Source organism: Sitophilus oryzae, unplaced genomic scaffold (genome assembly GCF_002938485.1).
Source record: "Sitophilus oryzae breed Bouriz unplaced genomic scaffold, Soryzae_2.0 scaffold_471_pilon_pilon, whole genome shotgun sequence".
NCBI classification, from domain to species: domain Eukaryota; kingdom Metazoa; phylum Arthropoda; class Insecta; order Coleoptera; family Curculionidae; genus Sitophilus; species Sitophilus oryzae.
The window spans coordinates 266,604-294,409 of record NW_022147053.1 but is presented as its reverse complement, the minus strand read 5'-3'; the positions used below and the strand labels follow the sequence as shown (position 1 = coordinate 294,409).

The 27,806-nt window shown below is 33.3% G+C and overlaps 1 protein-coding gene and 1 long non-coding RNA gene across 7 annotated transcripts in view; one reads left to right on the top strand and one right to left on the bottom strand.

Moving 5' to 3' along the window:
• LOC115886178 (piezo-type mechanosensitive ion channel component) overlaps window positions 1–27,806 on the top strand; it is a 91,787-nt gene that overhangs the window by 25,827 nt on the left and 38,154 nt on the right. For 3 of the 6 annotated variants that reach the window (XM_030905267.1, XM_030905269.1, XM_030905265.1), the window contains 13 exons: window positions 933–1,048; window positions 2,494–2,890; window positions 5,924–6,120; window positions 6,624–6,772; window positions 7,308–7,582; window positions 9,477–9,790; window positions 10,859–11,164; window positions 11,308–11,509; window positions 11,607–11,868; window positions 12,170–12,355; window positions 12,704–13,032; window positions 15,459–15,584; window positions 19,099–19,158. In XM_030905267.1, the coding sequence (XP_030761127.1) occupies window positions 933–1,048; window positions 2,494–2,890; window positions 5,924–6,120; window positions 6,624–6,772; window positions 7,308–7,582; window positions 9,477–9,790; window positions 10,859–11,164; window positions 11,308–11,509; window positions 11,607–11,868; window positions 12,170–12,355; window positions 12,704–13,032; window positions 15,459–15,584; window positions 19,099–19,158 (2,919 nt within the window). The remainder of the gene's footprint in view (window positions 1–932; window positions 1,049–2,493; window positions 2,891–5,923; window positions 6,121–6,623; window positions 6,773–7,307; window positions 7,583–9,476; window positions 9,791–10,858; window positions 11,165–11,307; window positions 11,510–11,606; window positions 11,869–12,169; window positions 12,356–12,703; window positions 13,033–15,458; window positions 15,585–19,098; window positions 19,159–27,806) is intronic. The other 3 variants (XM_030905270.1, XM_030905268.1, XM_030905266.1) reach the window with 2 other exon arrangements.
• Window positions 22,340–27,472, bottom strand: LOC115886180. Its single transcript, XR_004050852.1, has 2 exons — window positions 23,441–27,472; window positions 22,340–23,306 (listed from the first exon to the last, which is right to left on the bottom strand). It is a non-coding gene; the product is annotated as an uncharacterized LOC115886180 (long non-coding RNA).

The following is a 27,806-nucleotide window of genomic DNA, read 5'->3' as shown; positions in this document are numbered from 1 at the left end:
AGATAAGTTTTAATAATTATATTTATTAACACAAACATCCGATACGCTACTGAAGCAGGTAAGTCAAATTGACGTATCTAAATTCTTTGACATCTAATTTTTGACAAATAGTAAATAAAAGTAAAAATGCAAGAGAAAATATATAACTAGTTAATTTAAGTGAATTTCATAAATGATCAGTTTACTACACGTATGTATATTATATAGTTACTTACTAGCGAAAAGTTGTTCCATTATTTCACTCGATTTTTGCCGAGATCTACCGCACGCTACACAACCAACTATTTTAGAGTCTTTTTCGATAAATCGCGATAGTGTCACTGTAATTTAAGTTCTGCCACAATTTCCATCTAGATTTACTACCTTTATACAACTATCAGTAGTAGAATAAATAATAAATAACATAAAACAAGCTCCGTAAAGACTGACAAATCCACAAAATTTCAAATGAAATTCAAAGGTGTCAAATGAATCGTCAAACAGAACTGTCAAGGGTCCCCATCCTAGATTCCTTTTTCCGCCCACCATGCATGAATACTCTTAATAAAAAATTATAGAAATAGCATTATGCTCCTTCCTTAGTCTTCTTATTCAAAGCAGAAAATTAATATATTTAAAATTTGAGTGACAAGTGATTACTTTAAAATATTCTGAAAAAAAACTCTATAAAACTGAAAAAATCTAATTAAAATCTAATTAAATTATGGTATGTGTTAATACAAAACAAATAAGGGTGTATTTTAAACAAAACACTACATAAAAAAAATATAAAGAACTATTTCTTACTTTCAGCTCAAGCAACTTCCTTTATTTATTATTACATTGATCAATATACCTATACAACTTTATTTAATCATTTCAGTAATTTTTAAAAATAAAATGTTTAAAACATAACCCTCTTTTTTATAACTAACTACATTGTTTTGGTTAAGGCAATGCAGAAGATGAATTCCAGCCAACCATCATAGAAAATCTGATATATTTCTTGGAGAATGTTCTACAACTAATAATTAAAGTTTCATATTTGGGCACCAATATCATTATGATGGTAAGTATACTCTGTACTCTATGGCTTGCCCTAGAATATAAGCTCAGTAGCTTTAAGATTCTAGGTTAATTCACATTTGATAACGGTCAGTGATACATCTGAATGAAACGTTGTGTCAAATGTCAAAATTAAAGACAATGTCAGTCCAAAAATATATTTTATTTCATAATTTTATGTCTACTACAACTTTCAAACAAAACTTAAAGCCGCATTCAGAACTTTGAAGTTATATTATATGGTTTAAATTATACTTTATACTTTTATCATGATCATTCACAATGTCTAAAAAATACAAGCAACAATAGCAACAGCTTGCGGTAGTGAGTTGTATTCATAAAGAACGCCTAATAATCTATACTAATATATAAAGTCCTTAAGTGACTGACTCACTGATTAATCACGATCCTGCTCAAACTACTCAACGTAAGAAGCTTAATTTTGGCATACAGATTGATTCTAGGATGTACAGGTTCGATAAGAAGGGATTTTCCGAAATTCCAGTTCCAAGGGGGTGAAACCACCTCTCAAATATTGCAATATTTTTTATTTAAAAAACGGTCAAGTTTCCGAAAAAACGCTTAAACATGTATATTTTATTTTGTTTTTTTACATATTTTAAGATTTTTTAAAAATGTATACAGGGTGTTTCAAAAAATCTGGTCATTGAAGAATCACGATCCTGCTTAAAGCGCTTGACATAAAAAGCTGATTGACGGAAAACAGATTGGCTTTAGGGTGTAGAGGTTCGATAAGAAGGGATTTTTTAAAAGTCGAATTCTAAGAGGGTGAAACCACTCCTCAAATATTAGAATATTTTTTATTTAAAAACCGGTGAGTTTTTCGGAAAAACTCTTAAACGTTTATTTTATTTTGTTGTTTTACATATTTTAGGATTTTAAAAAAATCTATACAGGGTGTTTCATAAAATATGACCATTGAGTAATCACCATTCTGCTTAAACTGCTTGACGTTTAAAGCTGATTTTTGACAAACGGATTGACTGTGGGGTGTAGAGGTTCGATAAGGAGGGGTTTCTCGAATCTCAAATACCAAGAGGGTGTGAACGCCCCTCAAATATTACAATATTTGTTATTTAAAAAACGGTTAGTCTTTCAGGAAAACGCTTGGACTCGCATAATTTATTTTGTTTTTTTACATATTTTATTTGTAACCACAGTTCCTCTTGACGGATGATAGTCAAAGGCCAAAATGACATCATTCACAAATTTTCAAGTATAATTAGTGACAAACGAGAAAAGTTTGTTAACTTTTTCTACTAATTGAAAATTAGTATTGAAAATTACTACCACTAATTTTGACGTTCTGAATGCTTACATTGAAATTAGAGAAACAAACGTCTACGCTAAAATTGAAACCACTAATTTCGAGGTTCTGAATGAAGCTTAACTATAATTAATTATAATAAAATGTGATTTTTTCTGTAGGCATGGAGTATCACATTTATCAGCTGGATCACCTTCGTCCTCTTAATTTGGGCCAACCTCATCTGGCTCGTTCCCAACCAAAGAAAGAGCATGCTCCGGTCCAGTCCTTTCCTCGTCTTCTACGCCTGGTTCCTCCTTATATCCGCCTACATCTACTCCATGAATCTGACCGAACAGGAACTGCCATCCGTCATTCAGGGAATCAACTTGTCCCAAATTGGATTCGATAAAGTTCTGATATTGCCTTGTAAATCCCTGGTGGTTAAATGTCTGTATACGTGCATGTTTTGGATCACGTTGAGGCAGTATATGCAAGAGAGGTTGATTGAGAAGCAGTCTAGTGCTTTAGCTGATATGGTGGCTCCTCTGCAACTAACCGTAGGCGCTGCTACTTCCGGTATGTAGTGTTCATCAGACATGCAACAAGTCAGTTTTAAAAAGACTTAAGACTTAAAATGACATAAATCAATATAATTTCCCTCAAGTCAAGACAACCAAAATTCAATTTAAATACCTATTTTTTAAATGTTAATATAAATTTTATTGTATTACCCATTACCGATTTTTTTTATTTATATTAATTTATTGTAGATACAGATTAGAATAAAATATTATACCGCGCTGGAAACTGTTACTTTTGGGTCGGCATTTACATGTGTGAAAGTAAATCGCATAGGGATCTTATTAAGTCGGAGTGAGAGAAATGCGACGGTGTGCTGTTGCGGCGTTGCCGGTATCAAGTAAAATAAAATCACGATCGCAAACCGCTTATTTTTAAAAGACTTTTTTTCAAGAGATAACGAGATAAAATCATTAGACAAGTTTCTGAGCATCTGAAATGGAATTATAAGGATATCGTTAGGGTGTCATTTTTTTTATAGCGAGAAAACGTCAGTAATCGCGATAATTTAAAAACTCAACTTTTTAACACATAACAGGCCATAACTCAAGAACCACTTTAGATATTGAAACTTTTTTTTTATTTTCAAGATCGGATATTTTACAATATGTTTACATAAGAAAAATTCGATAAGGTTGTTTTTTCCATTCAAAAATTGTAAACAATCCATCCATTTACTTTTAGAGCATAGCAATTTTCAGCAATCGTGTAATTTTTTTATTGATAAAGATTTTCACATACTGTCTACAAAGAAAATACAGCAGAAATATTAACAAAGTTCTTGAAAAAACTACAATCTATTATTTCTAATAGATTTCGAGATATCGAGTTTTGAATTCAGAGTTCCTAAATAATAGCGCAACCACTATCGAACACTCACTCAATTCCACTTATTTTTACCAAAAATGCAAGTGTTTCTAGCTTGCACTTGTAAAAAATTCAAGCTATAGGGAAAATTACAACGACTCGTTAATAAATAAACAAATTAAGTATCACGAGACGTAATTAAATCGTGAAGAGGTATTGACAGAGGTATTGATTGGGTCGACCGGTCAACTGCGACAAATCTGCTCTATATCCCCTTCTACGTCTCTTAGCGATGTGCACAGTTTCTCGGTTTATTTCATACGTTTGGCAACGTGTTTACTGTCCTCTCTTTGTTCAGTACATTATAAACGCATTGTAGTCTTCTTACATACAGAAATCTCGACCCAAGACTAACCTTTACCAGCCCTTAGTATAAACAACTATAATAAACAATAAAAAAATAAACGCATCAAGGACATAAAAACATCAACACCTTAAATCAAATTAAATTTTGTGGTACTTCGTACAGGTTGTCCCATTTTTGTGTGTTTTACAGGGTTTCTCGTTTATGAGCAGCGGTACAAAGATACGGTTTTCACAGTTGCTACTTTTTTTTATGAAACTAAAGATGGTAAATACATATTTGATGCCGCGGTTAAAAATTTATGATAAATATACAGGGTCCGGCAATAGTGCGTCAGGCATCTGTAGCTCCTAGAATAAAAAACTTGAGAATTTTGTTTTGGTTTGGTGCAAGCCTAAAGTATGTACTAGGATGTATTTCAGGAAAATATTTTAATCTCTATAGGGTGGCTGAAAAAAGTGTGAGTGGATCGGGATGATTTTTTTTAAATGGAACACCCTTTATACTATTGCATTTGTGGCTTCCTTTCAGATCACTTTACATAATCCTAAGACATGAGTAAATATATTTCGATATTTTCAGAGATATTAATAAATAAATAAAAATTATACATTTTTCAGCCTTTCTTAAAAAAAATTATTAATAATATAAGAACTGTCCTGAAATCAAAACTATATTAGATATTTACTTCAGATGGTCTGTTCTTACTTTGCTATAAATATGGAAATCGTAAATCATACAGGATGTTCAAAATTCTACGCCAAACTTTCTAAAATATAAAATAATTTTTCTTTGTTTTTTTTAAATGGAACATATAATAAATATAATAACCCTGTAATAAATAATAACCCTGTATATTATTTTTTCAGTAGATGGAGAATTAAAAAATGAACATTTTTTGCATTTAGAGTATTTCAAAATTTGTAACGGTTTGGCAGATATTCCCGGTTTTGTATTTCATATGGCATTTTCCATAGTAAATTTCTATCAAAGCCACCCAATGATTTCTCTCTCGTATTTTACCATTGAAAGCGCCATATGAAATAATACTGCGTGTATCCGGAAAAGTATTAAAAATTTTGAAATACTTTAAATACAAAAAATGTTTATTTTTTAATTCTCAATCATTTAAAAAAATAATATACAGGGTGTTCCATTTTAAAAAAAAACGAAGAAAAGTTATTTTATATTTTTGAAAGTTTGGCGTAAAATATTAAACATCCTGTGTGATTTACGATTACCATCTTTATAGCAAAGTAAGAACAGACCATCTAAAGTAAATATCTAATATAGTTTTGATTTCAGAACAGTTCTTGTATTTTTAATATTTTTTTTAAGAAGGGTTGAAAAATATATATTTTTGATTTATTTTTTAATATCTCTGAAACTATCGAAATAAATTTACTCATATCTTAGGATTATGTAAAGCGATCTGAAAGGAAGCCAAAAATGCAATAATATACAGGGTATTCCATTTAAAAAAATCATCCAGATCCGCCCACGCTTTTTTGAGCCACCCTATAGAAGTTAAAATATTTTCCGGAAATACAAACTAGTACATGCTTTAGGTTTGCACTTAAACAAAATTCTCAAGTTTTTCATTCTAGGAGCTACAGATGCCCGACGCACTATTGCCGGACCCTGTATATGAAAAAAAGACTTAAATTTCATAAAAGACTAAATTTTAAGTATTAAGTCAGCTTTCGAAATATGACTTAAAATCAAATGATTTAAGTCATTAAGGTGATTTAAGTCAAAAAGAGACTTAAGTTTTCTGTGAGCTTGCAGCTCTGGTGTTCATGTATAGGGTATTCTAAATTTGAATACGTTAATATTATTGACTGTTTTTGATTTTTAAGGTACTTCGGGCGAAGCAAAGAAAACAGAGACCAAAATAATGGAAGTGGTCGGAGGTTATTTGAAAAAGTTTTTAACCAAATTCTGGATTTGGGTTGTCGCAATTACGTTGTTTGCTGTTGCCATAACCGGACAAAGGATGACCGGGTTCCGTATTGTTTATATGGCACTGTTTCTTATCTTTATACTATCTTTTCAGGTAAATATTTGGTTATTTGTCTAAAAAATTTAGACGTACAAATGCTTTAACGCTTTTGAAATTTTTATATGATTTTTAGAGAAAAAAATCGAAAAATATTTATAAATAACAAGAATAATATACATAAACCGTTTAATAAAATTTCGAAAGCCTCCTTCCTCCAATACTATTGACATCTAACATCAATTTTTACATATGTAAAGTGTAATTTATTATCTACCTCCATGGCACTTGTTATTTGACATATGTCAAAATAAATTAATTGTCGTTTAACGTGATTTGATTCTACATAAAATGATTTTCTATAACTAATAATATTTTGTGGTGTTCTTTCTTTACTTTTGATAAATAATTATTTTCCAGATTTATTTTTTATTTGATAAAATTATTTATTTTGTAGAAATGAACATTTTTTTTGAAATGTATTTTATTGTTTACTTATCCTAAATATTATATCAACCACTGTAGGTTTTCCTATGGCTTTATTTCGTTATTAATTTCAGTTGTCCTTTACCATTTGGAGAAAAATGATGTTCGGATTTTGGCTGGTAGTAATCATTTTCTCTATGTTGGTACTGGTTTTGACTTATACCTACCAGTTCGATAACTTCCCGGAATATTGGAAGGAATATTTGCATGTCAATAAAGAGCAGTAAGTATACGTAAAAATAAAAATCAAGCAACCGTCCATCCCCGCAACGCTTTAGGTCGAAAATTGCATAACACCATAAGATTAACACGGGCGGTATTGGATTATGGGCTGTATGCACAGAACGGGCTCATCTAAGTAGAAAACCGTTAATTCACAGCGTTGCGATTTTTAACGCAAGTTATAATTTTAAATAAACCATATGTGAAAATGTCAAAAGTTGACATATGACATGTCATTCCATTCAGAGTGTTATTTTCTTTCGTATAAAGTAAAAAAAATACCGAGGGTGCCATTTAAAAATCAAAAGTTGTAGTTTTTTCTGGTGAAACAGGAAGTGACTAAAAACAATTGAATACGTCAATCAATCCTAATTTATGTCATATACTCCCATACAAAATCTCGTGTTTTTATCTGAAGAAATAAAAAAGTTATAGGGGGTGAGTCACTTTTGAGATGCATCCGGTATATGAATTCACGTTTTAGCTCAACTGTATACAGATACAACCATTTAAAATCGCTTATTTATTTTCTCTAGACAGCTGGATATTGGACTAGAGAAATTCGAAACAAAGCAACTCTTCGTCAGGCTTGTAACACCAACCTTCTTCGTTATTATCACGGTGATTCAGTTGCATTATTTCCACAAAGAGTTCATGGAATTATCCGATCCCAAGAACACTACAGCCATTGTGGACGAAAGCGATGAGGATTTAAACGAGAGTTCCATGCAAGGCGGCGAAGTGATTGAGAGAAGCGAAAAAGACGAACCGACTTCGTCCTGTTACAAGTTCGAATTAAGCGATTTTGATAGTAAGTAGACGGTTGTTATTTGAATTTGAGTTAAGAATGTGAAAGATAATATCTACACTAACATTAAATTTAAAGATGCAGTGTTCTATTCTAAAAGTTACCACATACATTCAGATTTCCCTCAAGGTTTGGACTGCGCAGTCCAGTCTTTGAGATATTCCTCGGCGTGTATGGTAAAGACCACAGATTTATTTAATTTATTACTTTACTATCAGAATATAAACGGAAAAAAAAATAAAAAAGTTGCACCCCCAGCCAGTATCGAACCACTGACCTTCGCTTCATAGGCGAAAGCTCTACGCGCCGAGCTAATGGAGAGTTGTTCGGTTTTTATTCAATACTAGAATTTAAAGCGCAGAGTAAAAAAATAGAGGATCTTCTTTGGATGCGCAGTAGTGAACGCAACGTGTATCAGCAGCCAGACGGCGTGCACGATGTTCCAGAGAGCATAATAAAAGATATATCAAAGAGCCAGACGTCTTAAAACACTTGTTTTCCCGACGTTGCTAGCGCTCGTACTATAAATTCATACTAATTTTTGCTTAAAGTGTTTAGTATAGAGGTGGGAGTTCTAGTTCCTTGGGAGGAACTAGTTCCTTAGTTCTAGTTCCTCCAGAGGAATAGTTCCTTGAACTAGGTCTTTAGTTCACAATAGTTCCCGACTAACATTGACATCCCCCTTGCTTGCTAATGCGTTTTGTTGTCAGTCAGAACTATTCACAGTATGATTTTTATAATGTACGGAGATATAACAAGACGTGTAATTGTGTATGTTAAAAACATATATAGGGAAATTGGAAGAACTTTCGTTGCACGTCATTAATGACACCATGCGTCGTCTTATGGAGTTTGCTGGTGGTCGTATTATGATGTGCAACGAAAGTTATTTTAATTTCCCTTATAGGTAAGTTTTATTGCAGATAAAAAAATATAAAAAAGAAACTCAAACCAGAGTTTAAAAAACTATATCACAAATCAATTAGAGCAAATATTACAAACATTTTACGAAAAATTGCATTTTTCTTCACTTCAAGCTTTTTGTTTTTGTCTAAAATTATTAAATTTTATTAAAAAAATTCTTAATTTTAGGGATCTAAAGTGAAACATTTCCATAAAATATTTAAAAAACAAACTAAAAATCAAAAACAGTATCCACGACAATTTTCTGTGGTAATTACGCCGCGCCGGCTGTGGCAATAGACAAGGCCGAATCCATCGTCGTCGCCTTGTATTATATCTCGGATCTGCCGACTGAATAGATTTCCGTGAAGTAGTGTTTTAATAGTTCCTCTATGTCCGGATCCGATAACATACGGCTGGCACTTCCCACGCCTGCCTAGCATCAATCGCGCTGGCTGATCCATACGTAAACTAGTCTTATTTAGTTCCTCTAGTTCCTTTAGGTCCGGATCCGATAACATACGGCATATGGCTGGCACTCCCCACTCCTGCCTAGCAGGGATCGCGCTGGCCCGATTCGTACGTACGTAAACTAGTCTTTTATTTAGTTTAGTTTCTCTAGGTCCGGATCCGATAACGTGCGGCTGGCACTCCCCACTCCTGCCTAACATCGGGCTACGCGCGCTAGCCGATCCGTCGCCGTCGCATATCATTCTATATCGGTCACAGTCTCGATCCCGGAATAGGTCCTGAGGAACTAGTTCTTTGAGAAACCAGGAACTAGTTCCTTTTATTCCGGGGTCGAAATAGTTCATTGGAACTAGTTCGTTCACGAACTGCACACCTCTAGTTTAGTATCGTTTACCTGTATCCCTACTCACATTTTTAAGATTTTATTATAGTTACTTTCCATTAAGCTCCATTATAGTTAAATATCCATTAAATTCTTCTTAATTATTTTTTCTGACGATCCTACTTCTTATTCTCTTTTCAGACATCACATTAAAAGAAGTCCTCGAAAAATGGCTGACCAGACTACAGAGATACCTAAATCTGTTTTATATATTTTTGGAGATCCATATGCCGCGATTAGTGCTATTTTTCGCCATGTTGCTGTGCATTTATGACAAGTGTGCCTTATATTTCATTCTGATACTGTTGATACCGGCATCTTTGACTTTGGGAAGACCGGTACAGTTATTTACCATTTATTCAAGCTCTATATTGGTATCACTGTTTTTACTAGCGCGAATGCTGTACCAAATTAAATATATTGATCCGGGTATTTGGAATGTCACTTGTATCGCAGTAAGTATTTTTATTTGCACTCTATAATGGATTTAAAATGGCATATTTATATACAATTCGTTTCACGCGATATAACGATTGAATTACGCATTTTTGTCTCCGGTTTCAGACCCGTTTGTCAGATAATAAATATTCTTATTTTTTATTTTTTAAAATGTATTTGTAGTCATTACATATAGGTTGTTAATTTGTTTATTACTCGCGGCCAGAGCTTTATTGTTGAAATGTGGCAACCTCGGCGCGCTCGTCAATAGACGACGCGACGGGACGAGTCGGCAGAAAACCCTATGCATGCGTTCTCAATAAGCAGTGTTGCCATTCTGTTCCCCTATAAGTAACTGTCCAGTTAACAACCTGTATACCGGGTGCGTCTCAAAAGTGCCTCACACCTATAACTTTTTTATTTTTTTCAGGTAAAACAACGAGATTTAGTATGTTATTATATGACATCAATTAGGATTGATTGACATACTCAATTGTTTTCGGTCACTTCCGGTTTCACCGGAAATGACTACTACTTTTGATTTTTAAATGGCACCTTCGGTATTTTTTTACTTTATTCGGTACAAAATGACACTCTGAATAGGATGACATATCATATATTAATTTTTGACATTTTCGCATATGGTTTATTTAAAATTATAAAATGCGGTTCATAACGACAAATTGACTTGAAATACCAAGTGTGTGGTATCAAATTATTCGTAAAAAAATGCTTTTTCCAAATATGCTAATGAGCCACCCTCGTTTCGATATGTCAAAAGTTGAAATATGATATGTCATTCGATTGAGAGTGTCATTTTCTATGGAATAAACTAAAAAAAATACTGAGGGTGCCATTTAAAAATCAAAATTTGTAGTCATTTCCGGTGAAACAGGAAGTGACCGAAAACAATTGAATACGTCAATCAATCCTAATTTATGTCACATACTAACATACCAAATCTCGTTTTTTTATCTGAAAAAATAAAAAAGTTATAGGGGATGACCCACTTTTGAGACGCACCCGGTATGTTAGTTATATGGTAATATTACGATTTACCTGATTATGTAATTATTCTTTTTAAGGAAAATAGTACTGGAAACCAAACCGACAGGATAGAAAACAACATGCATTGGTTGGGTTTCGATAAATCCGACCAAGTCGGCCGATCCGTCCCCAGTTTAGTCAAATGGAACATAATTTATATCTTAATAGTGACGTTATATTCCGTCATTTTGGTACGTCAGTATTACTACAGAGTGGCCAGAGGTCGACCCACCACAAGAGCCTTCTTTATGTTTCCCAGAATCACCAGGGCAGATGCGGATAAGAATTTACAAAATATGCTTAAATATCTAGCGAATTATTCGTACTTTAAATTCGGTGTTGAGGTACAATTTTGTAAAAAATCTCGGAGAAATAATTAAACTTAGAGAAGTACCAAAATATTCCATTACTCCTCTATGTTTGCCTATTTCTCTGAGTTAACAAATGCTATTGAGACTTGAATTCACAAGTTTATATAACTTTTTAGATAAGCTTTATGGCAACAGTAGCTGTGATAGCCATTCGTATGGATTTGTACGCAGTATTTTACTCTTTTTGGTTGGTGATACTGTATTCCCTGAAAAGGAGTACTTTGTCAAAAGTTTGGGTGTTTTATGTGTTTTTTATCGCCCTACTTTTACCCGTTCAGTACTTCATGGTTGTTGGTTTGCCGCCCACTTTATGCATAGGTAACTATAGACCTAGTTTATTACATGACCCAATATAAATGATCGTAATCGGCTTTAAACTTTATTAATAAAATACTGTGATGCGTTTCCTTTCAAGATTACCCGTGGAATGAAAATCCTCTTTGGATCAGGCTCCAAGAGTGGGCTTACCTTATCAACGATAAGTACCCCCCGAATCCAAAAAGACTGATATGGGACTTTTTGCTTCTCTTCTTCGTGTCCCGTCAGTGGGTGGTGTTTAGGATAGAAGGCCGATATTCTGGCAGGAACTACGCGGGAGGAAGCAACGATTCTATAATTCATTTGGCGGAAGATAAGAATTTTGAAAACCCTGTTCCAGATTTTATTACTTACTGCAGGTATTTATTGTAATGTGTCTAATTTTTAATTTAACGGATTCCATAGGTCCTTTTATAACACACGATAACACACATAACTTATTAAGTAAACCACTAAAAAGTACAATACACTACTTAATTATATTACAAAAATTTAAATACATAAAACAAAGTCCAGTTAGTTATGAGGGATTTTGATACGGGCGAAGAGTGCGCCAACTGGTATATATTCTTTAAACTGTGGTATAAATAACTAAGCCGACTTTGTTGAATTATTGAGATAAGTGTAATTATACCAAATTTAACCTTATCGTCTTTTTAGGTCTTACCTTGATATAGCGAAAAGATGTATACTGTGTAGTTTATTCTACGCAACACTTGCAGCTGTATTTTTGGCCGGTACGAATCGAACTAACTTGTTTTCTGTCGGTTACCTCATAGGCACATTCCTGTTTTTATGGGAAGGTTCAGACATGTACTTGCGACCGATAAAAGATATTATAAAAAAGTAAGTATTAAAGTAATTTGAATAAAAAGACTAAGGAATGAATGAAATACTTTTTTATATTCATATACGGAACAGACGTCGTTGTTGGTGCTCCGGGGAAAAGCATAATAAGCGCCATTTAAGGTTGTTATCAGGTTCTTTCCGTGTATTCTATATTTTTACTAGGCATATATCATAGGATTTAACAATCTTATTGCCCTGCAGAGTTTATAAATTTTATAGAGACTAGTTAGACCTACTATAATATTGTAAAATCCTAAAATTAAGAAATGGACGCTTATCAAGTTTTCCCCTGGACCCTTAAATTGGTCTGATATCAATTTTTGTAAAACATTTTTACTGTTTTAGATGGAATTGGTTGTTAGGTTATAACGTATGCGTCATTTTAATAAAGGCCTGTTTCCAATTGATCGGCTGTGTATTTGTGCACGCCTATCAAGGAGAGTGTCATTGGTTGATGTTGTTCGGTATAGGCTGTGTGAGAAAATTCGGAAACATAGAAGAAATCGCCGATTTACCTAGTTCAAGTCAATGTAAAGTCCCTAGGGAATACCTGGGATTGTTTTGGGATGGGGTCTGTTTCGGTTTATTAATAATGCAGAAACGTCTGTTCCAAAGTTACAATTTCTTCCACATGATCAACGATACCAAAGCTACGACAATTTTAGCTTCCAGAGGTACGCAGTAAAATATGTGATAATAGAAAATAAGTTGTAAAATACACAAAAACTACCAAAGTTTATCCATTCATTTCTATTATGTTCTGTCCAATAAGAAGTCCATGACGGTATAGTAAACGCCACGAATGTTTGGGAGTGATTCATCGCTTGATGAAGTTAGAATCGACACGCGCGCTATCATTTTTACTTTAAAAACGTAAATTTTTACCGCAGACGTAGGTTTTTAAACGCCCAGTCTAATCATCTACCTGCGATTTTCATTTTATATTTATAACCAAATATATGTTTTGACAAGACTTTGACAATTAAAACAACAAATTACAACAGATTATATATTGATTATTAGATGACTTGAAACACCACGGCACTGGAATTAAGTTTTATGTGACCTTGAACAGATTAGTTCACATGGTAGCGACCGATAAATCACTCCCAAACATTCGTGGCGTTTACTATAGCACAGTTGTGTTTGTAATTTTAATTCAGAAGTAAATTGCTTTTTTTCTGTCGTTTTATAAATGTCATCTGTCGAAATCTTCTCTGTCTTGTTGGACAGATTTTATAGCTAATGTCGGTTAAACGTAATCTATTACCGGGTCCAGACCAAGCAGACAAAACAAGACAGAAACATTAATGTTTTACGACAAAATTGCGACAAATCCAATACATTTCTGCGACATTTTTGTCTCATTTTTGTTTTTCAAAATTCGGAGTCTTTTCAATGTCCCGTCTCGAGTCGGTAAAAATCAAAATGTCTACGTTTTGTTCGTATATTTTACAAGTTGTCGGCGCAGTGTGCTGCCAACACTAGGAGACCAGTGAGATCACACATGGTTAATAAAACTCATTCGCAACAACTAAACTTTTGACTTTGTTGTACTTTTGTCCTTGCAGTGTGGACAATTTGTCTAAAGTTTGTCTTGTCAGAATTCCCAATTTTTTGTCGCAAGTTTGTCTTGTTATTGTCTCAAAATCGTTTTATTTCTTGTCGCCTTGGTCTGGACCCGGCATATGATTTGACATTTGAAGTTGATATTTATGTAACAACTTATTTTATGGTCCTAATAAAATAAACAGAAAAATGTGTATGCAAATATTATATTATAAAAAGACACCGTACTGTACAGAGTGTTCCATTTTCGTGTGTTTTATGGGGTTATTAGTTTATAAGTAGGGATACAATGAAGATGTTTTCACATTACCTTGCTACTTTTTTATGAAATTAAAGATGCTATTATACACAGAGATTTGTCCTAAACCTCTTAGTTCCTGAAATACAGGGCGAATTTGTAGTGGAGTAACTATTTTTTCGCTGGGAGCTGTCATTTTCAAAATATGAGTCAAACTTGATCCTTAATTTTTTTTAAAATGTATTATATTTTTTATTTCATTGGTCTTGTTATGATATTTCTTAAAATATCCTATATTCTATACTTATTTTCATAAATAAGGCAAAAATATGCTTTATTTAACTTATTAACATAAATCAGTCTAAAAAATGTCTAATGTGACGGATTCATCTCTCCAAAAAAATCCTTTATGGGTATTTCGCCACTGCACTGCAAGAAAAATACTGCTTGTCAGAAGTTATGTTTACAGTAATACAAATTTGCCTAACAAAGAAAAAAATACGTTTCGGAAAGTTTATCTCTTTCCATCGTCGGAAGCAAAAAAAAACAAAGAATAAAGAAAAAAACTATTTAAAATATTTAAATTCAACTATTCGAGAACACTTTACTTTTTTTAAAAACAGATACGTCTACAAGAAACCGTTGACGTTCTGTTAAAATGACATATCATCATTTTTTTCATTTCGCACAGCATTGAACTCTTATTTACTAGACAAGGCTTTCTACGCCGTAAATGAATTATATTTTGATAATCGAATTTGATCTTGTAAACACTGGTCTAATGTTTGCTATTGCTATATTTACTAATGACATCGAAATGAATTTATTTAGAGGTCATTGATATTTTACTATAAACTAGCTAAATATTTTTGAATATTATTTTTATTTTTTTGTTCTTTGACATTGTAAACATTTATAAATGTTTATTTTAACAATAAGACTGACAATATTATTTGTATAATGTTTTGTATTATCTTTTGTTTGTTTGTGTACCTTGTTTTTTTACTTTGTTTGTTAGTTTACCTTTGTCTACAAATTGAAAAATTTTTTGACAATAAAGGCATTTATTTATGTATCAGTCTAAAAAAATGAAAAAATAATAAAAAAGAAATAATTTATTAAATGAATAAATCAGTCTAGTTTAAATGAGTACTGTTATTTTATTTAATTTAACTAGGTAATTTTTTGCACACAAACATGGGACACTCTGTACAAAACTAAGGTACCCAAGATATTTAAAGCAGATGTAAACGATGTAATAGAAATTAATTTAAAAATTAACGAAAATATTAGGTGCCGAGCTAATAGAAGAAATGCGAGTGAAGAGGATGGACGAACAAAGCGAAGATGAAAGGAGAATCTTGGAAAAAATTAAAATCAAAATGGACCGTATCAAAGCAAACCAGCAAAAGATTCAAGGTAACGATAGTTTAAATGATTATATTGTTTTGAATATAAACAGAAAACTGATTTTTGGATATAAAAACACTCAAGTCAATTCAAGACACACATACATTTTAAATATGAAATTATATTCAATTTAATGAGGTATTTATAATCAGTCTTCTGAAAAATAGAAACTTATGTTACATTTTGTTTTTTTAGTCATTTTTGTTGGATTTCAGTAATATGAAGACGATATTTAAACAAAAAAATTGTCATTCATTAAGAAAATGTAGCATTATTTCTATAAATCGCAGATTATCTCTTTTATTCCACAGTTTTGAAGGAGGTGATGGATTTTTAACAGTCTTTCTATTTCATATCAATGTAACACAGGTCTTTCTTTCTTAATAACAGTTTGGTCTATTTTAACCCCGTTTTTAGGTAGTGAAAATGCAGATCCTTAAAATATTATAACATGCCATGTTATAATATTATAATATATTATTATTGCATCAAAAATATTTTAAATGATTCTTATCCTTAGCATATCAGGGCCCATATTCTGTAACTTTGACATAAAAACGTTACGCTTTCAAAGCGGTGAGCGCAAGTATTCGATCAGCGAAACGCAAGGCAGTCGACTTTGGTATTCTCGTTGCCATGCGAATCGTGTTCTGGATACGCGTTGAGCACATATTGGCAACATCACAATTTCTAATGTAGCTAATAGTCAAAAGTTGATCACTGACGGATGTAACAATGGAAAATGTCAATGTTACGTGAATTTCGTAACCTATTGTTGAGTTATGTCAAGCTGTTTTTCTATGGATATACCATTATTCTTATTATACGAGGGAAGTGTTGAACACGCTTCCCAGCATTTTCGGTGTTTTGAACTATATTTGTAGCTGCCAAATCGTAAATTATCAATTACTTATTGAGGAATTTATAGAAGTAGTAATTTTCACTAAAGAGCAAGATAACGCACAAAATCACAATTTTTTCGATTTTCACTGACAGTTCGACAAGCAAAACGATCCTTTAAGACAACCGTTTTCAAAGCGCTCAGCGCTATCAGTAAAGACGCTAAGCGCGTCAGACGAGAATACCGAAATCGTTAATTAAGTGCGCGCTCAGCGAAAATTAACGTCATATGTTTTCAAAGTTACAGAATACGGGCCCAGTACACCTTTACCAATGGTGATTTATTATTGAATTTTTATCTATAGATATAGATAAAAGGACAAAAATATAAATTATTCTCTGTAGTTTTTACATAGTTGAATATAATAACGAATTTCGATGCAAGTGGTTATTAGTATGTGAATAACAATTTTATCACAACATACAATATACAGGGTTGCGACAATTTCGATAGCTATTTTCTGTATATGTTTTTTTTTTATTTTTACTTAGAGTTAGTTTAAAAGAGCTTCTTTTATTTTTCGTTTGGAGGCTATCGGCGGTTTCATTGTAATTTTTACATTGATAAAATCTACTCTGTGTCCTCTGATCTGTGAATGTTCATAAATTTTAGATTTGCGAAAATCACCCAGTTTTAATATTTATGATATTTAATTAACATTTAAAGGTCTGGAAGTTTCACTAACAAAATTTCTCACATTCGCGGAGTATTTTGTGTATAACATTTTTTGTTTGTTGTTCATTATTCATTGACTTAGAGCGGGGCAAAATAGATCTAAGCGTATTTTGTGTTTTGAATGATGTTTGTATGTTACAAATATTTTAACAAAATAAGAGCGAACAAAGCTTTTTAATTGTATAAATTAGAAAATCGGCATCGAAATTATCTCCACTCTGTATAATAAATATAAACTTAGTTTTCACTGTATTATATTAAAAATACGTTAATAACACGAACTAACTTAATATTCCAAATGGTTGGTTCATACTTAGAGTATTAGTCCTAACCTTATCCTTAACATTAACCCTAAGAAATTGATCTAAATAACTTAAGGAAATGCAGTTCATACTTCACCAAATTGTCTCAAGAATATTTAAGTATGCGCTTGCGCTCATATGAAACATGTTTTGACAAATATTCTTAGAATGTAGGAAATTGAGAGAGTCTAATTTTCACAATGACCAAGGTATATGTCAAATATTATTTCGGTAATTCTTAAAAATCCTGGAGTTGGGTCAACACTTAATCAATTTGGTATTAGCATTAGCTCTAAGAATAGAAAAAGAATAATAGAACTCATATACTCCTTAGGAGACTCTTAAGACTAAGGCTAATTTGTTAGGATCGCGATATTTGAAGCATGAACGCTAGCGTTCTTTAGCGTTGTTTTATTTTGAAGTTAGGACTAATGATATTGTTAGGGTTAAGATCGAAAGCATGAACCATCCTATAGTTGTTTATACTCAACGTCGTTTCAACTCGACATTGAACCACCTCCTCAATATTGTGTTTAGCCAAACCCCCGTTGGCTCGAGCCAGCTCCGCCTCGTCTTGTTCATCCGTAACCTCCCAGGGCACCAACCGCACCGGCTACCACACCCCCATCGAAGAAGAGGACGAAGACATTGCCCCTCTAACCCCTCGTTCCTCCACCATCCATCCTCAAGCACCCCCTTCACCGTATTCCGCAGTAATGACAGTTTCCCTCGAAGGCTACCTGGAACCTCAAAGAATATCTTTCTCCTCACCACCCAATTCCGAGTTGAATCCTCGACCACCCTCCCCTGATGACAGTTTCCCCGTCTTTTCGCCTCCGCCGTACGACGAGGCGCCCCCTTACGCCGAGGCGGTGAGCGAGCCACCTAGAGGACCCGTCCAGAGGCAGATCAGCCTGGGGCCGGCGTGGTTGCAGGGCAGTTTGGTCACGCCCAGGCAGAGCGTCATCTCGTACTCGACGAGGTCGCACTTCAGCCACCACGAATGTAATTTTCTGAGGAGGTTTTGTGTCTAGATGTCGCGGCGTATATAGCTTTTCCATGACGTATGTCGATGCTTGTGATGTACATATATATTTTTGAAAAGTCCATTAAATTTGGGGGTGTATTCTTAATAACATTGAATTTTAAATAATGTCTACCGGGTGTTTTTTTTTCACATTTTTATTTTTTCAGATATAAACGAGATTTGGTATGTTAGTATTTGACATAATCAGGATGTTTTGACGTATTCAATTGTTTTCTGTTACTTCCTGTTATACCGGAAATGACTACAGCCTTTGATTTTTAAATGGTACCCCCTGTATTTTTTTACTTTATTTGATAGAAAATGGCATTCCGAACTGAATGACATATCATATGTCAACTTTTGGCATTTTGGTTATACAGTAAATACTTGTTGCATATTTCTCTCCCCGACTTTCAAAAGCGACCGATTCACACCTAGACACGTAAATACCGACACAAGACTGTCGCTTACCAATAATGTATGATTTTTACAATAGATTGTACCAAATTTAGTGGACTAATATCTTCCTTTTCTATATATGTAAATACTCTGTACAAAAATATCTACTAGCCATATTTTTTTTCGAAATATTATTTTGAATGTTTTTTTTTATTATAGATTCAGTTTTAGAGCGTAGGCCTATGTATAGGAGAAGTCAACCAGTAACGTTTAAACAGGGTAAATCAATTAATATTTTTGTATTTCATTGTTATCGTTGTTTTATCCCGAATGTAGGATAGAGAATATCATTTGTGGGAGAATTGATTTTTTTTGTTGTTTTTCCATTCTTGTCCGGATTTGTAGTCAGTGGAATAGGGAAATTCACGTCTAAAAAAGTATTAACACTTAAAAATATTTATTTAATTTGTTTCTATACGTCTGTATTATATATTTAGTTATTTATGTGTTTTTTATTCTCTTTTTAGATGTCACAATGTAATGATAGCGCACTAAGTTTTTTAAATTAGATGACGAATTTTTTATAGCTTGATGTTTTTTTTTGTTTTTTGCATGTGGTATATAATTTGGGTGCACAATTAATTCTTCTTAGGCCAGTATTACACTATCAAATTTCTTTGTTTTATCAAAGAATTTGACAGTGTAATATATGTGATTTTATCCTAGATCATATATACTTACGTGGATAAGTAAATCACTATGGAAACTGTCGCAAACATATCAACGACTTACATTTATATTCTTTCTTTGTTGCACACGTGGTGCTTATACTCTATCTATCCTTGTCGAGGACATATCGTCCCCTCGCCAAATTTTAATATTAATTTTAAAAATTTAATTTGTAAAATGCGTATATGTATTTGAACAATAAATTAAATATTTACTGTCACAAAAAATTTAATTATATAAAAAATACATTTAGCCGCTCCGTACGAATATCAATATTCTTAGGAAATCTAACCAGAAAGCAAATATATTTAAAGACTATATGGTTAATAGCCCATTTACACAATGAGTGGAAAGTGAAGCCAAACAAATGAAATATGAATATCAATCTTGCATAAGTCTATCCTTTTGGTTCAACGCGATTTTTATGTTCACGCCACAAATAAAACGATCTGATTCGTCTACTTCATCGCTGAACGCTGTCAACTGCCCGCGCACTATTTTAAACTCTAAATATTAATAATATATAATATGTTATGTTTATTATTTCAATTTTTATATATTTTTGAAATATAGATAAATCTATCCGTTTCTTATTTTTGTTTAAGTATGGCAGAGATTAAATTTATAAGTAAAGACGCGAACAGTAAGACGCTAACTTGATTTGCGTAGTATATAGAAACTCTGAAAACTACTTGTATTGGTTAGTATGAAATAAATCAACTAATCGCAAAGCACTTCTCACGCTTCCTTAGTTCAAAGCCGTTGAAACAAAAGGACTGACTTATGCGGATTTTGTATAGCTCCATCTCAAAAATTTGGCTTCAATTTCTGTGCCTGACTAGTCATATAGTCTTTAAATATATTTGCCAGAAACTATGCATCTGGTTTAATATAAATAGAAGAACAACTGAATACTTTACTTACCTATGAAAAGATAATTCAAGGACCTTTATATTAGAACTTCCACACACCAAACACTTTCTAGTCATTTTTACGAGTATTTAAAAAGTCCAACGAAATAAAAATAGAAATATAATTGCACAAACTTAAGATTGGCTTCTCACTGAACACATATGATTGGACATGATTATGACATATGTTATCACAATATGATAACATATTATAAGTCTTATCTATGCTGATAACAATGAAAAGTTGGCTTCCATAACAATGTATAATTTGTACTTGTCTAAACCGTATAAAATGCTGATTACTTTGGAAATACGTGCAACTTTTAATAAGCTTTTAATGCGCATGCGCAAAGTAAGAACGTTTCATAAGTGCAATAAAGACGGTTTGAAAATGGCATGTCGTGATGCTGGATACGTCATTTTTAATGCTAATCGTATGGCGTTTATGCATCCTCGTAAGTAGGTATATATGATCTAGGGATTTTATAAAATATTGTATATTAACAATGTCAAATTTTTCATCAAATATATTTTATAAAAAATCTTTGACAAAGAAATTTGATAGTGTACTACTGGCCTTATAGTAGGTATTAAATCCTATGCTAAAATGGGTCGTGAGTTACTATGCGTGTTAAAGTTTGGCCTTCACTGGAAATGGGTATATTGGTTGGTTAGAAAAAAAGATAGGATGAAGGATTCAGAGAAAACCACCCCCAAAGGTACATTTTTTTATGTTTTTGCAATTTTCTCGGGAACTATTTATTTTTTGGAAAAATATCAAGAGGCCTAATTTAAAAAAAAGAAAATTTCCTATCGACTGGCGTATACAAAGTTCATAATCACTTGATTAATAATCGAAAAAAACGGTAATAATATTAGGATAAAAATAAAAAATGTGACGAGCTGGACTAATATTACCTATATTAATAAAAGTAGAAATTAAACTTCCAATGATCTGATCATTTCGAAGAAAAGTAACTATTTTGAATGTTTCCAGTTATTTTTAAAACTAATTTCGTTCTTTCTATGACTTTGCAGCGCTGCTATAAATTTTCAGCCGCACCGCAGCGCAGTACGCAATCATTACCGAACGCAATAAGTTGAACCAAACCAAACCAAAATCCGACATTTTAAGCTGTATTGAGTCACACAGAAAACTCAGATACAGCTGAAACAGCAGAAATTGGAATCCCTCAATACTTTGATAGCGTAGTAGTGGATGGTAGGCGATGTGGTTTGATACATCTTTTAAATCGACACGATCTCTTTCGAAGACTATGTAAACAGATGTTTCTTGACATACATATTATCAGAATTCAAAAACAAGCCTCAGTTGCACATAACGTGGGATAGTTATTGGAAAATGTCAATTAAGTCGGACACAAGAGAAAATCGTGGTACCAGTGCCAGGATCAAAATCAGTTCTACGACGAAAATACCTGGTCTGAATTTCTTCGGAACTCGGATAATAAAACTGATCTTTTCCTTTATCTAACGAATGTTCAAAAATTAAATTAGGAGTCCAGTGTGATTTCTACATTACACATGAAAACGAAAACACTGTTCGACATGTTGGCCCGGGAGCAGAGATGTTTGAAAACTGCGATCACGAAGAAGCAGATACCAAAATTATCCTACATATAATTCATGCTCTAAAGACAGGATCAAAAACAGTTCTCGTGAAAAGCGTAGACTCCGATATAATTGTATCCTAATATACCATTTCGAATATTTCCAAGAGCTTAGTCCCGATTTTTCAATATATCTATGTTAGATTAGGGACAGATAATTAGTCTTTTTACTTAAATTAAACCACTATATTCCTCAAAATACGTTTTATTCCGCTTAGAAATACGTGAACAGTTCGAAAGTCGATCTAAACTGACTAAACTTATAAGAATGATGCAACATTCGCAATATTGCTCCAGCTTTGTTTTTCGAAGAAGGGCCACGCTGCGGCGGTCTCGGAGATAAGGTGTCGTAAGCTGACGTAATTTAGAGAAGCCAGCTATCACGGCCTTCCTGACGTCGGGGTGTCCTCGCACCGTTTGCAGTTTGAACACATGACAGCGTGTAAACTTTGACAGCGGTAATCTGCAAATATTTCAGAACACTTACTGTTCAAAATATATTCGGGGAACAAATCAGAATTAATCTGCATTAATCTTGAAGACAAAATTTCCTTAACTGATTTTACTGGCAGTTACTTTTACAACATCAAAGCAAAACAAAAATTTCAAGGCTTGCCATATTAACCTCTGAGGGGTTAAGGCTAAACAAAACTAGTTTAAGAATCCAACTTTCAAAAATAAAAGTAACTTAACCAAAATACAAATTCTTGACGCTTTACATTGCCGAAGTTTATGTTCGTAAAACCATGCCCAAACGAGAGGCTTGGGGACCTTAATTAATTTCTCACATTTAAGTTAAGCATCTTCTCAATATAGCCTGATAAGACAGGGACCTTTAATTCACTCAAACCAGAGTCCTAGATACCTTGTACATGCCTGCCTAGCAGGGACCTTTAAGTATAGCCTGGTGAATCAGAAACCTTAAAATAAAATCAATTTATGCCTGCTACGCAGGGACCTTTAAGTATAACCTGGTGAATCAAAACCTTAAAATAAAATCAATTTATGCCTGCCACGCAGGGACCTTTAAATATAACCTGGTGAATCAAAACCTTAAAATAAAATCAATTTATGCCTGCCATGCAGGGACCTTTAAATATAACCTGGTGAATCAAAACCTTAAAATAAAATCAATTTATGCCTGCCACGCAGGGACCTGTAAGTATAATCTGGTAAATCAGAAACCTTAAAATAAAACCAGTTTATGCCTGCTACGCAGGGACCTGTAAGTATAACCTGGTAAATCAGAAACCTTAAAATAAAATCAATTTATGCCTGCCACGCAGGGACCTTTAAAAATAGCCTGCTAAACAGGGACCTTTTAACACAGCCTGATACACAGGGACCTCTAATATAGCCTGCTAAACAGGGACCTTTAAATATAGCCTGTTAAACAGGGACCTTTAAATATAGCCTGTTAGTCAGGGACCTTTAAATATAGCCTGTCATAACAGGGACCTTTAAATATAGCCTGTCAAAACAGGGACCTTTAAACATAGCCTGTCAAAACAGGGACCTTTAAATATAGCCTGTCAAAACAGGGACCTTTAAATATAACCTGACGGGAACAATCATTGCATAGTGCTCGTTAGGCAGACAAGCCGTTATCTTAAACGGTCCTTTGTATCAAGGGCCTAATTTGCCTCCACTAAACTGGGCATTCTCTACTGTAACTGCGTTACGATCATACGTTTTTCATTTGAGTATGCTCGTCCACTCCTGACATTTACAGCAATGGTATTAAGGGTTGTTTTACCTGACTGATTATATCCAATTATTGTAATTTTACATTGCTTTCCCAGCGAATGCCTGTCGATTATCTAAGCTACAGATAAAAAAAATACTTTATTTTTTTGCTACAGGCTTAGGTACAAGTTGTACAATATTTTCTTAAAATTATTTTAATCAATTTTGATGGTAGGTACACCACCATCTAAACATTTCAAGAATAAAGTCATTTACTTTAATTATTTTTTTGAAAAGAGATGCATTTCCTTTTCACACACTTAAAAACAAATCAATCAAGTGGATATAAATTGATTCCATAATTGTTATCATTTTGCGTTTTATTGGACCCAGAATGCTTCTTCAAAAGAAAACGTAAAATAAAGTAACACATGCAGCATGCATATGTCTAAAATAAACAAACAAAAAAAATGCTTTGTTTTAATAAAATACATCACGAACTAATAAGCTCTCAGCTCTGTCTGGAGTTGCATTTTGTCTTTTTTTAAGTCTGTTTTCTATACTCGTAAATTTTGATGAATTCTAGTAGTCTTATCTACTGCGTCTTTCTAAACACTTGCATTACTTGAATGCACTTGCCATCTGAAAATGGATGGCCTGATTCTATGAAATGATTAGCGTAATTTCATTTTCTATTTTTTTACTCTTTTTCATTTACCCAAGTCTAAAATGAGAATGTTGGCTATGGACATTTTAAATTTACCACATCGTCAAAAGCCGCAACTAAAAGAACCTTTAATACTTATGGATTTTTTCATCTGCCAAGCAGAAATATTTTTTTTTATAAAAGATCTTCTATGTTCTTTGAATCTACCTTCTAAATTTCTACCGGTCTTTATATAACAGATATTGCATTCTGAACAGTTCAACTTATAGATTGATAGTGTTGTTTTCCTATATTTACATTAAAAAGTAAACCTGATATGGCCTAAGACGGTTCAAATGCTACCGCTGTACCATTTAACTTCTCATTATTTTATTTATTGCTTTTATTAAACCTAGTGTTTTGTCTTATTGTATTGTTTCTAATTCTTTAGTTCTGATAGCTTCACTTAGTGCGAGAGAACATGCTGAATGAACCATTGATTTGTACGCTGCTAATTTATGTTGTATGGAATGTTTAAAATTATGATAACATCTGTAAACATCAGTTTTCTCAAGATATCAAATCCTAATTTCTCTAGTCTACTTTTGACATTGTTAGATCTTAGAAATTAATTTTATTATCTTAGTTAGTACTCAGTTTCATTCAGTTTCAGCTTCTCAGTTTCAGACTCATTCAACTGATATAAAAGAAGATAAGAACATGATCTACATGATCATACAAGATAATAAAATATCAAAATGTTATGATTTTGAAAAGTGTTTACCAAACCAAACCTAAGCAAAATCCTTTTTGTTTGTCTATAAAAATATCTTCAAACACGAAACAATTTTCGTTCATGTAGCTTAAAAATTCCAGAACTTATTGTTAAACGATAATGTTAATCTCACATTTTTGCATGTTTTAATTTTTTTCTGTAAGTTCTCATAATAAACGATAAATTTCTTTCCAGAAAGTAAATTCTAGTGTTAAAACATTTTTTAGCGTTCGGTTCCAACTGTTCGAAATAAAATTAGTTCGATTGCATCTTTAAATTATTTTAGTGATTTCAATACGCTTCATAACTTGGTAATGTACTATTTAACAATCTGTATAAACTGTCAAAACAAACTCTGGCAATATATGGGCATTTTATCTTAACTACAAAGGAAACTAACTGCCACTGTTTTCATTGAAATTTAAAATTAACTATAGCATTATTATTTTTCTTGTACAGATTAACTTTTATAACCCTTCTAAAAGTTTTCCACTTTTAAATGACAACTTACTAAATGAGAACAAATAATTAAATTCAATTCTGAAATAAGTTTTGTCTGACAACTTATTAAATTACCAATTCTTACATTACCAGTAAGAACTAAATTAAATCGTTTGTAAGACTGTATGTCACATGGTCTGATACTTAGCTTTTTTTATATTGTGGAAGGCCATGGTCATAGTTGTTTACGAACGGCAACGGTGGTCCGCCGATCTTGCTGATATGTTGCTGATGCAGCGCATATCTATCCTTAGGTAACAATGCACGAACTGTGGGGCCTTACAGTCGTCTGTCAGCTGAGAAACTTTCTCGGTCATGAGATCTCCAACCATAAACAAATAAAAATAAAATAGTTTGATTAATAATATTCTCAATATTACTAAAACTTTTTAATACTCAACTTTTGTTCAGAAGTAAACAAATCAGTTTGGCTGTGCTAGACATTAAAGTGCTGAGCTCGCTTATTCGGGCTATTTTCCAATCGTCCTTCAGCTTCTGCAATAGCCTTGTCCGGATTGACGACATCGGTGGCGGTGCGTCGCGTCGCCGCGGAAAATGCTGAGGAACCATTAATCTGGAACTTGATCCATGACGTAACACATCTGGTATGTGACCAACTCTCGAATGGATTGTGTTTATCTTCTGCAGCGGCAAGCAGCGGGAAGCACCGTGATCCAAGTTGGTTTTCTTTGCTCAACAATAACAGTTGCCTGAGCTGTAGCCATCTCTCTCGGAAAAAGCGGTGATGAGGTCATCATAAACGTCCGGCGTTCGGCGACAGTATTGATTACTCTATGTTTTTAAAGTCTTGCTTGTTTAATAATCGTCATCTTATCGTTGACTCGGTCCGACTCGATCTTTAACTTCTTTGTATTTCGATGAATTTCGTCACGCTTCGTAGTCTTTCAGCCATTCGTGAATTGCGTATACGCTGTTCGGCTGTTGTCTTGATCGTAGTTTCGTAGATTGCTCGTTTACAGGTTGTGTAACAAAACGAAGCTTGCGCACAAGATACATCTGCTACGATGAGGCGTTGGCTTCAAATACGACGATGACATCATCGCCATCTTTGTTTGTTTCGCTAAGTCAGCAATTTGTCGTTGTTGGATAGCGAATAAATTAATAAATGCTTCTTTTCGCTGTACTGTGACTGTACTGTACCTTTAGAATATTCAGAAATCGGCTCGACATTTGTTGATACATTTCCATTTGAATCTCCAACACACTCCGACGGAACAATGTCTTCTCTTCAATTTAATGTTTTCGTTCTGAAGGCACTCACAAATTGATTGTTTTATTGTTTATTTATCCTTTAACGATCACCAATACAAAGGAGAAATTATTCTTCTGATAGATCAAAATCGGTATCGTCAGAAATTGGCACATGTCGTCATGTTACGCAATACTGTCTTAATGTTCAAAAACTTCACTTTTCACTACTTTTGGGCACACTGGGGCATAATCTCACTTCTGATGTTAGATTAGGGACAGATAATTAGTCTTTTTACTTAAATTAAACCACTATATTCCTCAAAATACGTTTTATTCCGCTTAGAAATACGTGAACAGTTCGAAAGTCGATCTAAACTGACTAAACTTATAAGAATGATGCAACATTCGCAATATTGCTCCAGCTTTGTTTTTCGAAGAAGGGCCACGCTGCGGCGGTCTCGGAGATAAGGTGTCGTAAGCTGACGTAATTTAGAGAAGCCAGCTATCATCTATATTATGGAACGGGAAAAAACAGAAGAAAATTAAATATCGGAAACCTATACCACGCTTTGGGATCGAAACTTAGCCGCGCTTTGCCTCTATTTACCACCCTAACAGGATGTGATTCCACATCATCTATAAGAGGAAGATAAAAAAAAGACCGCATTCCTTGCAATGCAAAGAAGAGGAGAGTTTTTAATATCTGCAATGTGTGAGCATTTGACTAAACCATTTACTATTGAAATAGACTTTCCCTTGTTCAGTGAACTAGAATCATTTTTTGTTCAAATTTACGGTGGGGAAACAAAAAGTTTGAACCAGCTCAGAAAGGAGAT